The sequence below is a fragment of the Galleria mellonella genome, unplaced genomic scaffold (genome assembly GCF_026898425.1).
Source record: "Galleria mellonella isolate WM207_F2 unplaced genomic scaffold, CSIRO_AGI_GalMel_v1 utg171, whole genome shotgun sequence".
In the NCBI taxonomy this organism is placed as follows: Eukaryota; Metazoa; Arthropoda; class Insecta; order Lepidoptera; family Pyralidae; genus Galleria; species Galleria mellonella.
The window spans coordinates 2272097-2287754 of record NW_026442014.1 but is presented as its reverse complement, the minus strand read 5'-3'; the positions used below and the strand labels follow the sequence as shown (position 1 = coordinate 2287754).

General features: G+C 32.2%; 4 protein-coding genes across 4 annotated transcripts in view; 2 read left to right on the top strand and 2 right to left on the bottom strand.

Annotated features, from left to right (window-relative positions):
- The first annotated feature begins 39 nt into the window (after nt 1-39).
- Nucleotides 40-753, top strand: LOC113518344 (ATP synthase subunit g, mitochondrial). Its single transcript, XM_026903219.3, has 2 exons — nt 40-213; nt 428-753. The coding sequence occupies exons 1-2, from the start codon at nt 174-176 to the stop codon at nt 685-687; spliced, it is 300 nt and encodes a 99-aa protein (XP_026759020.1). The 5' UTR covers nt 40-173; the 3' UTR covers nt 688-753.
- A 355-nt stretch (nt 754-1108) lies between these two features.
- Nucleotides 1109-4866, bottom strand: LOC113518278 (28S ribosomal protein S29, mitochondrial). Its single transcript, XM_026903125.3, has 8 exons — nt 4633-4866; nt 4030-4243; nt 3670-3762; nt 2981-3126; nt 2510-2670; nt 2098-2239; nt 1516-1608; nt 1109-1354 (listed from the first exon to the last, which is right to left on the bottom strand). The coding sequence occupies exons 1-8, from the start codon at nt 4708-4710 to the stop codon at nt 1166-1168; spliced, it is 1116 nt and encodes a 371-aa protein (XP_026758926.1). The 5' UTR covers nt 4711-4866; the 3' UTR covers nt 1109-1165.
- Nucleotides 4867-5968: 1102 nt separating this feature from the next.
- On the bottom strand, nt 5969-8071 carry LOC113518197 (unconventional prefoldin RPB5 interactor-like protein). The gene is made up of 4 exons (XM_026903000.3): nt 7877-8071; nt 7558-7801; nt 6849-7482; nt 5969-6565 (listed from the first exon to the last, which is right to left on the bottom strand). Exons 1-4 carry the CDS (start codon nt 7904-7906, stop codon nt 6091-6093), a joined length of 1383 nt encoding a protein of 460 aa, XP_026758801.2. The 5' UTR covers nt 7907-8071; the 3' UTR covers nt 5969-6090.
- Nucleotides 8072-8180: 109 nt separating this feature from the next.
- The window catches only part of LOC113518083 (NBAS subunit of NRZ tethering complex-like), a 36036-nt gene continuing 28558 nt past the window's right edge, over nt 8181-15658 (top strand). The window contains exons 1-11 of the mRNA XM_052892855.1: nt 8181-8396; nt 9033-9130; nt 9222-9355; nt 10227-10360; nt 10642-10736; nt 10941-11118; nt 12101-12256; nt 13126-13347; nt 13707-13811; nt 14297-14383; nt 15150-15347. Of these exons, the coding sequence (XP_052748815.1) occupies nt 8325-8396; nt 9033-9130; nt 9222-9355; nt 10227-10360; nt 10642-10736; nt 10941-11118; nt 12101-12256; nt 13126-13347; nt 13707-13811; nt 14297-14383; nt 15150-15347 (1479 nt within the window). The 5' untranslated portion in view covers nt 8181-8324. The remainder of the gene's footprint in view (nt 8397-9032; nt 9131-9221; nt 9356-10226; nt 10361-10641; nt 10737-10940; nt 11119-12100; nt 12257-13125; nt 13348-13706; nt 13812-14296; nt 14384-15149; nt 15348-15658) is intronic.

The following is a 15658-nucleotide window of genomic DNA, read 5'->3' as shown; positions in this document are numbered from 1 at the left end:
ATTAGCTCACTTGACAGTTTACCGTATTCATAGATTAGAGAGATTACACCATATTCCTACAACGTATTAATTGCTCTGTGGTATTCCTCACTTTTTTCTCTTACTATCATTCCAAAATTAAAATTTGGAATTTACTCGATATTATAGCAAGTGTCTTCGAATAATTTTACGAAATGGCTAGTGCCGCTGGCAAGATACCCTCATTGATTAACTGTAAGTAGATAATGTATTACTTTATTTATCGTGATTACTTCGTTATGTAATTCTGAAATATTAATTTTTGTTCATAATAGGTATTTATTATATTCATTTACAACCTACTTAATATCTATTAATATTACGAAACAACCGATGCTTATAGTTTTTAACTGTTTTTTTTCCCTCAGCATTTCTTTTTCTAATACTTGTTCATTTTTTGCATTTGCAGCGGCTATTGCCCAAGCGCGGCCACAATTCAACATATTTTTGAAATATGCACGAGTTGAACTGGCCCCACCTAAAGTGAGTGAAATTCCACAAATTAAGGCTGGCATTGGTAGACTGCTGTCAAGTGCCAAAACTGGTGCATGGAAACAACTAACAGTCAAGCAGGCGACCTTGAATACCTTAGTTGGTGCTGAAGTCCTGTTCTGGTTCTATGTTGGTGAATGCATTGGCAAACGTCACATTGTTGGTTATGATGTCTAAGTTTCGTTATAAGTTCAACTCTGTAGATATTATTTTCAGTGAAATAAATTATTAAATTACCCATCAGATTCTTTTTTTATTTACTAAAACTTATATTTTTGGGATTCTATTAGAATCATAAAATTATTATTACTTCAGCTGTTAACTGCCCACTGCTGAACATAATCCTTCCCCATAAGGGGAATTTTGCAATAGTTGTCACACTTGGCAGGTGGGTTGGTAACCGCAGTTAGGTTTTTAGAGATATTTTAAGAGGAACTTTGCTGCCCATTCCCTGCTCTTTCTTAGTCAATTCTTATGACACCCATGGGAAAGGAATGTGGTCCATTCTATGCTGGTTCACACAAAATTATAATTAATAAAATATATGTAAGTTTATTACTAGTTCCAATAATATTATTAAATAAATAATAGATATAAAAACATTAACTAATATTTTTATTTAAAGCACATTTCACAAAACTAAATACAAAATTATTTACAATGGAGCACACTGTTCCATAAACTTATAAGGATTGCAAGCACTTGTGAACTTCAGTTCTGTTTCAATTTCTGGAGGTCCCCGGAGCCATAACCTGTCTCTGTAGTAACTGGCGCAGGATAAGAATTCTTTATCAGTATATCGTCCAACCTCAATAGGGACAAAGGGATCCAATAACTCAAATCCCTGCAATAAATAACAATATATAGAAAAATAAATTACAAAAGTAGTAATGTAATAATACCTAGCTACTTTTTATTAAATATTCGTTAACTTGAAAAGTTCCAGTGAAATGATCGAATGGCACTTAAAATAATAAGGCATTTTATTTCATTTTATACATTTACCTTTTTATATAATAAGTATCTTGGAAGATAACTATCTTGATGATCATCAGGTAGCGCCAGTTGATCTGCTGTCACGACGACAACTCCATTAGACTGAAAATAATTCAAATAGAGTTGAATATTAATATTTATTCAAATACTATAGCATGACAAAGTTATACACACACACATACACATATCCCTTCATTTATGGTACATGTCTATGGTACTGCTCATGTCTATAGGCGACAGTTACCACTTTCCATCAGGTGGGCCATCAGCTTGTTTGCCATTCTAAGTTGTATAAAAAAAAATTGTTATTATTTATTACAAATTTATATATAGGAACTAGGAGCATCCATAAAATTATATTTTTCTATTCTGGGCAAAAAATATTTGCTGCTATTTATAATTAATGCTACAATAACAGATAGTGAACTAATTTGGTAATCCAATACGCGCCATTGAGTCTGGGAAATCTTACTACATGTTATTTATAGGAAGGTACTTGACTACTTAAGAACAGTTGTGTAATTCATTTTATCAAATATGTTGTAGTGTTATATTGTCTTTAAGATATTCAATACATAATACATTACAAACCCAATCATTTTTTGCTAGTTCTAAAAATGATCCAGTAAGTGTTACTTCTTCTGGCTTCACTTTCTTTTTAGTTGGAGTGTGAAGTCGCGTTAGAGGGCAGAAGAAGCCATTGAAACCATCTATTGCAACAAATGTCTTGCATCTAAAAACAAAATAAAAACACACATGAAACAAATATAACAATGTCTATAGGCGATGGTTACCACTTTCCATCAGGTGGGCCGACAACTTGTTTGGCATTCTAAGTTGCATAAAAATAAAAAATAAAATCAGCATTTGCTTTTAATTTTTTTTTCTCTTGAAAAAAAAAATAATATACATGAATGACAGGTAAAATAAGGACTCCTTTGTAATAATATTAATAATTTCAATTTCATCCTATACTCATTATTAAAGGATTTAATTTACTAACTGTTTGCTATTGGAGAGTTGTTTAATTTCGTATACTAGTGCATCAAGCACATCACAGGCATATTTCACGCGGTTGATGCCATGTTCCACAAGTTGCGACAGTGGAGAACCTGCCACTGTGCTTTCACGTTTACTCCATACATAATCCCTAGATATTTTCAACTGCAACATAGAAAAAAATAAAATTAAGCATATAAGCATTTTTGAATCATCATTTGTTTATGAATATACCACCCAGATCGGAATGCAATTTCAGCTGAGAAGAACAAGCAAGAAACACAGCTATTGCTCTTTTCAAATAAAGTTCACAACAAAAATAAATAATGGATAAAATGACTCACAAATATTAAAATATAATTCAAGCTAAACATTTTGACTGGGTTGCACTAGCTATAGTTACAAGCAGATCATACCATGTTAAAACCTGTCAAATTATGTTAATATTACAGTTAGACTCATATTTTTTACATACCTCTGTATTTTTAAGTAAAACTTGATTCTGAGTCTTAAAGTGCAAGAGCCAAGCGGCAACATCCAGAGGCAGGTCTACAAAACCTTCACGAGTTTGTGAGTTGGACATCTCCTTATGTCGAGGCACACGTCGCAGGAATTCTGACACTATGAAATAAATAATCAATAATATATTATCTGTACTTTACAATGGTATTAACATTTTTCATTTATATTTTAATATGCAAGGACAATTTTGCATATTAGAATGTGCAGGTTAATAATGATTAGAAAAGATTGTTCATTTACATATTTACTGCATTTTATAATATGGGATGACAGTATGACATACATTCAAAATATATTGTATATTTTATTAAGATAGGTATTAACTAATTTTAGTATATAAAAGTAAAAATCTATCAACTCAATGAAAGAGGAGCAAGAGATGTGATCCCATTGCATCATGTCAAATACTTCAAATTTGCCTTTCCTGAATAGAAGGACAAAATTGAAACATTGACTTAGGAGGGAATTTTAACTTTAAAATCATATCCCTATATTTTTATTTACATTGTGATGACTGAGTATATACTACTATTTATTTTCAAATGTATATTAATATACACCTGCATATTGTAAAATATACTTAGAAATATTCTATATTTATATTATATTACATTATTTTAGAAAATGATTAAATGGTCTTACCCCATGGCACATGCACAATCAGATAGCCCTCTTCATAAGCATAATGTAGTAGGTGTGCCAAAGTCAATGATTTACCTGAACCTTTTTCACCATCTGTTTTATGTTAAGAAAATTACAGTGTTTTAAAATTTACATATACATATAAAATTATAAACTGTTGCCAACTCCTTTCAATATTAAGTACATAAGTATATACTGTCTTATTTTTATTTTATATTAATTATATTAACAACACAAAATTTCAACGCATGGTTGGTATGTGATCAGCACTTACTGTGTTCCAGTGTTATAAACAGTAAAAGAAATGGTTAATTTAACATTATTATCTATATCTAAAAGAAAAAAAATTAAAAAGGATACACATTACATATCTGATTACTGGCTTGTTGAAATCTGAAGCTTTAATACAATCAATTAAATCAAGTGCAGGCTGACGCACCATTATAGCTGTTTCTGTGAATGTCTTAGTTTGTTTTGCAAAACTTTTGGGCAAACCACCATATGCAAATAATTGTTTGCATAGATCATGATTGACAGAGTAGAATAAACCAATCTGTTTCTCATTGTGTTGTGACTGTAGAACAAAAATCATGCAAGGTTAAAGGTTATTGCATTCTGTTTTCTGTTTAAACAAAACAATTTACATGAAAAAATGTATACTTATGTAAATTTGCATTATAGATTTTATTATTAGGTACATCTTGATTTACACGTGATTCAAATGCATGTTAATAATGTTCTGTATTATTTTAATTAACAAAAAAATAATATATTAAATTATTTATAATTGTAATTGTCGGCACTTGGCGTAATTTCAAAAATATATTACTACAAAAACACTGAACTCTTAGACCTTTGTAAATGCATTGAATGGCAAAATGAGACAAATATTTATTGTAACTATTTGCAGAGGAATACAAGTGCTATTATAGTAATATCAAGAAATTTATAAGCAAATATTACAGGTGAAGATTCTGTAGTTCTGAATGTAACTGTCTGTGAATATCGTCGACATAGGTTTCTCCAGCTGCGTGATATCATATTGCTTAAAAATACTTATTTAAATACTGTTACCACTATATATCACTGTTATTTAAATATAAATAATAAACTCAATTTTTTATTATACAAAATCAAATAAATATCTAAGTATTCGAACCGAACATAACCTAAAAAGTCTAACTTCAAAAATGTTACGTTCAGAAACATACGTTTCATGATTTTCATTAGAGTATTTAGAGTACATTGCACAAAGTGAGTAAAATCGCTAAATTTTACTATATTATAGTAATTTCTTATTTATTACATCAGAATGAATATACCAAATTTTTTATAATATACTATTTTTACCTGTGACTTCGTCCGCGTGACTGGGATATGTTTATTAATAGATATAAAAAGTAGCTTTTTCAGTCCATATTGTAAATATATATCAAATTTCATAGCGATTACTTCTTTCTTCTTTTTATTTAAGTGTTTCCTCTTGTCGGTGCAACTAATTCATGCATCCAGCTAGTTCTATCCCAGGCCGTACCATTGACCTCCCTATACGTATGACACCAAGTGTTTTTTTTTATCAGTCCCATGTAGTTATTCCTCGGTCTTCCCCTTCCTCTTTTTTGGGGGAAAGGGATTGTTAGTAATGGAAACCGAGAATCCCATTGTTAGCAATATACCCAACCAGGTCGACCTCCTCATGGTTAATTCCTGATGAATTCATCATGATGGACTAACTGGTCTATTTTTATTCTCATCTATCACCCTTCACTGGTGCTCCGCCAGCGTATCCCGTTAGCGCAGACGGGGTTACCATACCATTATGACCCATCAAAAAAAATACCCTCTATTTTTCCCTCTACTGTACTCTTTAAAAAATCGTCATGTCGTATAAGATGGCCCAGCATTTTACCTTTTCTATTCTCTATTATTGATTACTTAAAATGCTATAAACATGTATAAGGATAAGGATATCTTTTATCCCTCTTAAACTTAGTTAATAGGTTTATGATGGTGATGTGGTCAGATTGAACAGACTATACCAAAGCAATAAAAAAATTTAAGTGAAATGCAGTAGCATAAAGCAAAGATCAAAATATTAACAAAAGTATAAAAGACGGTCTTGTCGCTAGGGCAATCTCTTACAGAAAACCTTTGCTTAATGGAGATTTGAGTAGCAGGTAGGTGGCATAAGAGTCAAATAAATATGAAAGTTCCATTTCAATAATTAGATTATAACCATAAACTAACGTTTATATACATAGTTTCTAGAGAGCAAATTTATGATTTAGGTAAAATAATATTTTTATTTGTTCATAATATTTATTTATAGAATTAGCGGTACATGTAATTTTATATACATTAAAATTACTTTTCTGGTGATTTGGATTTGCATTTAATCTTATCACATAGTACATGTTTGAATTAGGCTTGCGAAGATTTATTTTGTAGTCTTTTTTTCCTAAAAAGACTTGTAGGCCGACTCTCATTTTGTAATTTATTATCATGCTGGTCTGTTCTTTCTATAATATCACTGACAACTATAGTTTTATTTATAGGTATCTGATTAGATTCAGCTACTGATACATTATTAATATTTCTTGTTTCACCTTCATAATCCATATTAGAGTCATATTTTGTTTTTTTGAGAATAGATGTAGTTTCATTAAAAAGGTTTGGATAAGCATAGTAGATGTCACTAGGTTTCTTCATACCATTGTCAGGATTGTAGGGTTCTTTAGATGGTTCAACTGTACTATGTTTGAAAACAATGTCTATTGTTTCACTATCATCTTCATCAGCAAATGAAACACCCCTTTTAACTGTAGCAGATTTTGTAGTAGCAACATCCTTTCCATCACTTTCAAAACCATTTGCTTCCAAAATATTATTTTCCAATCTGAAAACACAATTTAATTAACAACTATAGTCATAATTTTTTTTAAGTATAATAATGAAATGGTAACACCACACCACTATTGGTATATACTGGTGGGGCACCAGTGACATGATAGGTGAGGATGAAAGCAGGTCAGTAGGCCCATCATGATGAATATAAAAGAATTAACCATGTTAGTTGACAGGGCATATTGCTAGCAATGGGGTCATAGTCTCCATTATTAATGACTTTTTCCCTTTCCATTTAACAACTATTAAAATAAATGAATCATTAGAAATATTACCGGTCTATTTCATCTTCGAGTTCCTCGAGGGCGTCCATTTCATCTAACCTTGCAATTAAATCTTGCTCCGTCTTTGTTTCAGTCCTTTCCTTGCACTTCAATTCTGTGAGCTTCTGTTCCAATTCTGTTTGTTTATCTAATACTTGTTGCAATAAATCCAATTTTGATGTTTGTTGTGGAGTTGTTTTTGGATCGACTGATATTTTATAATTGTGTTTTGCAGTTTGTTCTGTATTATCTTTCTGTTCTGTATACTCTGATAACACATCTGATGATACATCTGATTCCTTTGTTATTAATGACTTTTGTGAATTATTAAAATTTTCACTATTTTTTGTATCATCCACAAGTAGCATTTGATTTTCTAATTCCTCTTGTAATTCTAATTCTTCTAATCTGTACCATAGTTCTTCATCAGTTACATCACCAGTCATTTGTTCATTATGAGCTTTTTGTTGTTTTTTGTAGTTTCTTACATTTTGGCTATGTTTCTCCCTCCAGGCTTTGTCCTCTTCATCTGTATGTACTTCTATAATTTCTTGACCAACATTTTCTTTAACATTATTTTTGAATAGTAATTGATTTTCAAGATATTCTTTTTCCTTTGTATATATGTCAACTTTAGACTGTGCATCTGTAAAAGCAATATTCAATTATTTTTAAGCCAATATAAATAATTTTGAATAGGAATAAAAATTATACTATCTACCTTTAATCCTATGTTGACGTAGGATTTCTGCTTGCTTCAAGGAACATTTAGCAAAGTAATCAGCACCCAAGGACACTGTGACTTCATTCGTATGTTTTAAATATCCTCTAAAAAGTATTTTATTCCCAATGGGAACAAGAGTTGGTACGGTCAACTTATCGCTGTACACGCTAAAGTCTAAGGACTTTAGGTTATTCAGATAGTCCTCCCAAAACTGCAAGTTACTTGCATTTTCGTATATACTCTGGAAATAAGAATAACCATTCAGTTTAGAATATATTATGACAATACATACCATTAGATATATAAGTTAACACACTTTTATATTAGCGTTTCTGATTATATTCATTGTTTATGTTCTGACTACAATTCTATTGTTTTTTGAATATCAAGTAAATCAGTCCGATATGTAAATATAAATAAAAACAATCTAACTTAACCTCTAGGTAGGTAATTTAAAACAATGTAAAATTTGATAGAACTTTGTTTGTTAGACATTTCTAATATGTGACAAATGCCCATTGACTGTGAACACAGACTATAGAGACTAAAACGTGGAGCAATGTTGGCAAGATGAAACGTCAAATTTGATACAAAAACATTTATCTGTCATCAATGGATCGATTATTGATAAAGAGACCAAAACAGAAAAATAATAGGAATTCAAGGCTCAAAGAAAAAAAAAAAAATACAATTCTCTTCGGAGAATTCAGACTGAACCATTGCGAAAACATTAAATAAAAATTATTATTATATAAAATCAAATTATGGAGGAGAATAAATCAATATTACACGAGTTATATGTGTTTTCAGAGTGGAAACCTGAGCCTGAATATATTGTAAGTACATTTTTTTGTTAAAGTCTCCTTATTGACGTAAAACAATTGCATATGATTCTTTTTCATTTTATTTAATTTTTCATTACCGACTAGAGCAAAATTTCCCAACCAGGAGGGAGGGTGTACCCACCAAGGGTGGGGCGTAATTCTTTTGCAGTTTCGGAAGAAAAATTAACGCATATATCAAACTTAATTTAGAATCAAGGAACTAGTGCAGGGCATGCAGTCTCAAGTTTTTTATTACTTCTTTACATGTTTTTTTCTTTGAAGTTTATTTTTTATAAATTGGAATTAGTTAACATAAAGTTGTTAAAATAATGTGTTTTTTTAATAATAAACTTTGATTAGTGGACAAGGAGGGTCGGTTAATTCGAGGGGAGCATGCAAATATTATGTATAATTCACTTCTATCATTTACTTCTGATAGGGAGGCTTCACAGAAGCAACCTCTTCTGAATTCCTGGATTACAGTAACACCATTCAATTTCCTGCAATTATTATGTGACAGTTTCATTGATTAAATTATTGCTTTTGGTGGCTCTATTATTTATGCTTAATCTCCTTATGATTGTATTTGATAAAAGATCTCTTTTGGATATTGGATTTGTTTATGATAAATAATTAAATTTATTCCAGCAAAAACCTGACAGTATCTTGCCAGAAAATATATCAGCATTATGGCGTTGGTTAAAATTTTTTGGACCCAAGAAGAGCTTGATTGATAGCATAACAGTGTTAGTAACCTATATATTATGTTGGTATTTATAATTGTAAATATAATTTCTGATAAATATTATTAAAAGTAATAATTTAAAACATTTTCAGTCACAAGGAAAAGCAGCAGAAGTGGCACATAGCCCTTGGGGATGAGGGCAAAGTCATAGCTGTCCTTACAGATAACATACTAGAGATCAGAACAAAGAGATCAGACTATGCTACAATAGCAGCTAGAACAACAGGTAAATATTGTGTTCTAAATACTAGCAAATTGTATAATCGCAATTTTAATATTACATTTTATTTTATTTTAATTACATTATATTTTAATAATAATAATATACAAATGGTGATAATTGTTGTTAAAAAAAAATTAAATTATTATATGTATAACTAATATATATAAAAAAAAACAAAAAAGTGTGAATTAATTTATTTACATAACTGTATTGATTGTATAAAATATGAAATAGACTGACTATAATTAAAAAAAAAAAAAAACTTTAATTATATTTAACTCTAAATAAACTGTAATTTTAATTTATAATTTTTATAATTTTGATTATTTATATATTAATTTTAATTTTTACATGTAGTATCCATCCTATACAATGTATTTTGTTCTTAGGATAAATAAATAAATTAATGGTTATATCTGTACAGATTTCTATAGAATGTCTTATTTTTTTAACAGCTTGAACAAAATTATAAACATGTCTCATATTTATGATTTATTTGAAGATGAACTATGAAATATGAAGTTAATACTATAAATGAGCAATAATGATATGGTAAATAAATAATGCACTATCATTATAATATTGATTATGACATAATATTATATAGTATCAGCCTTAGTGAAGCATATAAGCTATCTGAAATATCATAGATGTCTGCTTTTTATTAAGTCCTGTCCTTAATGAACAACTTAATAAAAATGATTTAATTATTTAACTGCAATCATTATACACATTTCTTAAATAAATTATATTTAAGAAATATGTATCTGGAAATTGTCTGTTAACTCTTATGTTATATTTCTTATTATTAAGTATATTTAAACCAGTATAATAAAGAGTTCTTATTATTTTTGTTTTTTTTTTTTTCTTGTAGTGAGTCGTGATGCATATCCACAGTGGCGTAAATTGGTATGGAGTCCTGACTGCTCATTCCTGGTTCTCGCCTATGGCAATGGGGTTGTGAGCTTCTTTGACCTTACAGCCTCCAATCTCTTTAACATACCAATTGTAAGTTTTTTTTTTTTTTAATTATTTATTTAAAGAGATGTTCATAATTATAAATATTTCTTCTATATTTTTTTTTTTGTTATGTTGTCTCATATGTAATGTAAATGAATACTTTATTAATTTATTTTATCTGTTATATTTTGATATAAATTCTTTTGCTTCTCTTAGATGCTCTAAAATATTTACATTTGTTACTAGGGTATTAGTTTGTTGATGAATTTTTATTTTAATGTTATGAAGTTTTATTTTTATTAAACCATATTTGTTTTAATCCTGTTTAGGATTGTTCAAGACCTGGTGGATTAGAGTGCACCGACAATACACATGCTGTTGCTGACATAATATTTATGCCACTTCGAGTCAAAGATAATAAATGGTCAGTATAATATATTTAAGATCAGTAATGTGGTGTGTGCCACCATAATAGATATTTAATATTTAAATGTACAAAGTGTAAATTTTAGAAATAGTAAAAATATTTCTGATGCCTTTTTTATATTAAAATGAAAATAAATATACGATCAAATTGTGATGGTTCGAATTGTGAAAGTATTGCCATATGGTGTTGTGATGGGTGCAGGAACTGGGAGGTGGCGGTGGTGACGCACGACGGCAAGCTGCGCGGGTACGTGGTGTCGCAGACGGAGGGCTGCAAGCTGCACCACACGTTCCGGTTCGCGGCCGGGCTGGGCGCGCTGTTGTACGCGGCGCCGCACCACACGCTCTACGTCGCCGGCCTGCCGCGCGCCGGCAACAAGGTCGCGCTTCTAATACGCAAACAGTTAGCCCAGTAGGCAATCTTTTCTATATACCATAGATAAGATTGACTGTTCCCTGCCGAGGTTTTCCCAAGAGACTACAGCATGGGGTTCTTCAAAAGGGGGGTAAAGAGGTTTCTTCAGGGTCGGCAACGCACGCGTAATATGTCTGATATTGCAGGTGTTCATAGGCTACGGTAACCACTTACCATCAGGTGGGCCGTATGCTTGTTGCCACTTCAGTGGTATAAAAAAAAGACTATATAGGTAGTCTGCATACAAATGCTTCGAAATTAATGGGTCAACTTTTTCATACAATTTTACATGATAAATAGTTGTGATTCCTTTATAACTTCTATATTTATTTCGACTTATAGATTCTGCACCTTTTTAATGCACAGAAACTCATTTTATTTATTAAATAATTAAATATAGATACGTCAAGTTATAATGTCTGCGTAAATATATAGAGCATTAATAAAAAAAAATGAGTCAGCTAATTTGACAATTACCTGACTAAAAGTTGACCCGTTTTTGAGGCTCGATGCTCCATCTATATAATCTAAGGACCTATTTATTATTATTATTAAATTTACAGAGCACATATTCATAACACCTGAGTCCTCAGGAATGGCGATGCATAGGGGATATCATAGGTGAAACAGTATACTCAGTTATGTCCATGGTACTGCTCATGTATATAGGCGACAGTTACCACTTTCCATCAGGTGGTGCCGTATGCTTGTTTGCCACCTCAGTGGTATAAAAAAAAACGTAGCTGTAAAAACCGCGTCCAATTTGGCGCAGTATTTTTTGTATGATGGCGGAATCAACAAAGACAGAGACAAATTTTAAAAAATTACTTTTTTCACATTTATTACTTTTAGATCTCTCATATCTATTTTTCTAAAATACGACCCATATATAGATATCTTCTCGTTACAATTTTATTACTAGCAAGATTAATTTTTAATGGTTGCAGGATCCAGCATCGCCGCTAACCGCTGGCATAACGGCGTGGCGCATATTAAATGATGATCCATTCTACAAATTGTCTGTAGTGTCTGACCAACTCGAGGCTCAACTGGCTAATGAAAGATTCCAATTTTACATTCCATTTGTATCTTCTAAAAATATGGTGAGTACCAATAAATATTGCTCTTTTTTATTTAAAGTATAATCAATGGTTATGTTATAAAAGGGATGTAGACATTTGGAATCATACTGATAAAATTTTAATTGAAGATATTTGCAATTAAAAAACAATCTGAGTATTTTTTTTGATGGGTGAAAATGGTATTGTAACCCCACCCTGCCTCCCCTAACGGGATACGCTGGCGGAGCACCAGTGAAGGGTGATAGATGAGAATGAAAACAGGCCAGTTAGCCCATCATGATGAATTCATCAGGAATTAACCATGATAGTTTCCAGGGAGAACCACGAGGAGGTCGACTTGGTTGGGTATATTGCTAGCAATGGGATTCTCAGTGTCCATTACTAACAATCCCTTTCCCCCCACAATCTGAATATTGGTGGCATTATAAAGGACGATAGTCCTGATGATTTCAAATTTGAATGTAATAACTACCAGTTTTACTTAGGTAGAATTAGATTGAGAAATCTCAACTAGTTGCAGGATCAATTTGAAACCCTTAATAATGAGCGGCTATTTAACTATTTAAAAACATGCACGCAATAATAATAGTTAATAGGTTATCATTACAAATAGATAACTACAAATGACTAGGGGGAAAGGGATTGTTAGCAATGGAGTTTGACAGTCCCATTGCTAGCAATATGCCACATGGTTTCCCCTGGAAACCATCGTGAACAATTCTTATTGAATTTATCACTATGGGCTAACTAACCTGCTTTTTCCTCATCTATCATTCTTCACTGGTGCCCGACTGGTGTATACCAATAGCGCTGGTGGGGTTACCATTCCATTATCACCCATTAAAAAAAACTATAAATGACTATATCTGTGTTGTACTCGTATGTACCAGGAGTTCATAGTGCAAATGGTGATGTCTCCGGACGGGTCGAAGCTGGTGTGCCTGCACTGGTCGGGCGCGGTGTCGGTGTGGCGGCTGCCGTTGCTGGTGCGCCTGCATTACCACCCGCTGTCCTCGCAGCCGCAACACGATTTGCTCAGTCCGTTGCCCACTTCCGCTTCCGCGTTCACGCCCGCGCCTGCGCCCGCTGATATAAGCTGGTGGTCCGATAAGGTATATATGACTATATTATTATTTTTCAATTGTAATTTTTGTTGACTTATGCTAAAGTAATGCCAAATAATCCTGAGTACAGTTGCAGATTACAAAGAGGGAATTTTTTAATCATATTCTAGTCTTTACAGTTTATAACAATTGGTTATCTCCTATGATCTTCTTGGATGATTTTTGTACGAATTAAAATATCGGTCCAAGTTTTAAAATATTATTTTTCCTCTTTTAAGATATTTTTTTATTGACTTATTATATTTTTATTTATTTATTTATAAAATATGTCTACAGGGCGGATTTAATGCCTGATGGCATTCTCTATCGTTCACCGTTGCGCTAAACAATGCTTTTTTGTTTCCTAGGAGATAATAGTGTCCCGATTTAGCGGCGCCGTGACAGTCTGTAACATTGAGGATATGATGAATATATTGGGAAAGAAGCCAGAGTTCTTCCAGGGATCGCCACGGGTATGTCGCATCAAATACTGGAATTAGGACTTATCTATCTATTTTATAAGATAAATTTATTTATTTATGATGAATATTATTATAATATACTAGCGACCCGCCCCGGCTTCGCACGGGTGCAACATTACATCACATCACATTAGAAACCTCTAAAATTATCAGTGTTTCTCTACAATATTATGCATGTATTATACATATAAACCTTCCTCTTGAATCACTCTATCTATTAAAAAAACCGCTTCAAAATCCGTTGCGTAGTTTTAAAGATTTAAGCATACATAGGGAGAGACAGACAGCGACAGCGACTTTGTTTTATACTATGTAGTGATTTAGATGAATATTATTTATAAGCAATATTTGAATGTAAAATGTGTGACACATTACTATTTATGAATTTATAACCTCAATTTCGTATATTTCACTATAGTATCGATAATAGTAAACAAAACTGTGAAAAAAAATAAACACGTTCATTATGTTACCAGGTAACGTGCGCATACGACGGTACGTTTATGGTACTCGAGTGCGAGTCCAACGTGTTGCCCGCTAAAAAATCGCGCAGTGATGAAAGTGTAAGTATATAGAGGTTAAACATCATCATCATCATCATCACAGCTGTTCAATGTACACCGCTAATATATTGAGTCCCCTCCCCCTCCCATAGACCGTTCTTAAATCAAATTTCAATGCCTTGTTTACTTATACACGCGACATTATATATGTTTTTTCAAACATGCTTGGAAATGTGAGCATTATTTTGACAATCTTCTTCGAGATAAATCAAAATTGCCGTACTGGCCAGATACATGCGGGCAGCGGCCGGCAAAAGTTGTATGAAAATCCATATCTGTCGTGTTTTACGCCCAGATAAATTACTATGTAAACTCATATCTGTCCTGTAATTTAAAAATGGAATGACCTTTTACTTCGAAATATGGCCACCAAGGAGGTAACTAATAAAAGGTTTTATTTAAATTTCGAACTGGCTTGCAAATAGAAAGCTGTTTATTGAAAAAAAAACAAAGGAACATTATGGCGCGTGAAAAATTATTATTGTTCGTTATTCGTCATTTAACTTAAAAAGTAAAATTGTGTTTTTGATTTCCGCGCATTGTTTGAGAAAAGTACTATACAAGCCTTGGCCACAACTAGGCATTGATGGACTCACATATGTGTGCCTCGGCTACGCCTCGGCCCACATTTGCACGTTCGTCCATCAATGCCTCAGTTGCTAGCCGCTGCAGTAATGTACTATTGTTTTAAAGTAGTGTAGCATTGTATTACTTGTAAATGATAAACTCATGCATAACTGATGTCTAACCCAATGTATGACGTCAGATGGAGGTGGTGAAAGCTGAAGCAAACACCGAGGACTCGTTGGTGGACACGGTCCGCGAGCTGATCAAGTCGGTGCTGTTCGCGATCACGGACATTGAGACGTTCCAGCCGCGGCCGCGCCGCATCACCGTCGTCTCTAGGGTCTACAGGCTGCTGGGCGTCAAGAGTACCACGCCTAACGAACTGTTCTCCAGAAAGGTAACTTGTATTTTTGCAAAAATGGTTTTACAATAGATCACTTTTAACATCAGTATAGTTCTTGAACTGTATTTGCTAGCAATTTTGTAATAATCTTGTGTGATTATTAGAGTAACAGTAGGTTTAGACAAATGGGAAATAAGACAAGAATTTTTGCTCTCTGTTCTTTGTTATTTTAAACTAAATCTAACTTAAAACTAAGATATTAGTACTTATATGTAAACTAAAATATTCGAGAGCATTCTGCATTCACTACAACACAACTTATTAAGTCTAACTTATCATTGTTATGCATGCATCGAAACGATGTA

Bases quoted from the DNA above. Each gene is read 5' to 3' on its own strand.
- LOC113518278 (XM_026903125.3), bottom strand. From the start codon at position 4,710: ATGATATCACGCAGCTGGAGAAACCTATGTCGACGATATTCACAGACA. The intron at 3,763-4,029 runs GTATCCTTTTTA...AACATAAAACAG, and splicing joins AGTAATCAGATATGTAATGT to ATGGTGAAAAAGGTTCAGGT. The intron at 3,127-3,669 runs GTAAGACCATTT...TTTATTTCATAG, and splicing joins GATTGTGCATGTGCCATGGG to TGTCAGAATTCCTGCGACGT.
- LOC113518197 (XM_026903000.3), bottom strand. From the start codon at position 7,906: ATGAATATAATCAGAAACGCTAATATAAAA. The intron at 7,483-7,557 runs GTAGATAGTATA...TTGCTTTTACAG, and splicing joins ACGTCAACATAGGATTAAAG to ATGCACAGTCTAAAGTTGAC. The intron at 6,566-6,848 runs GTAATATTTCTA...TTGTGTTTTCAG, and splicing joins CTCGAAGATGAAATAGACCG to ATTGGAAAATAATATTTTGG.
- LOC113518344 (XM_026903219.3), top strand. From the start codon at position 174: ATGGCTAGTGCCGCTGGCAAGATACCCTCATTGATTAACT. The intron at 214-427 runs GTAAGTAGATAA...TTGCATTTGCAG, and splicing joins GATACCCTCATTGATTAACT to CGGCTATTGCCCAAGCGCGG.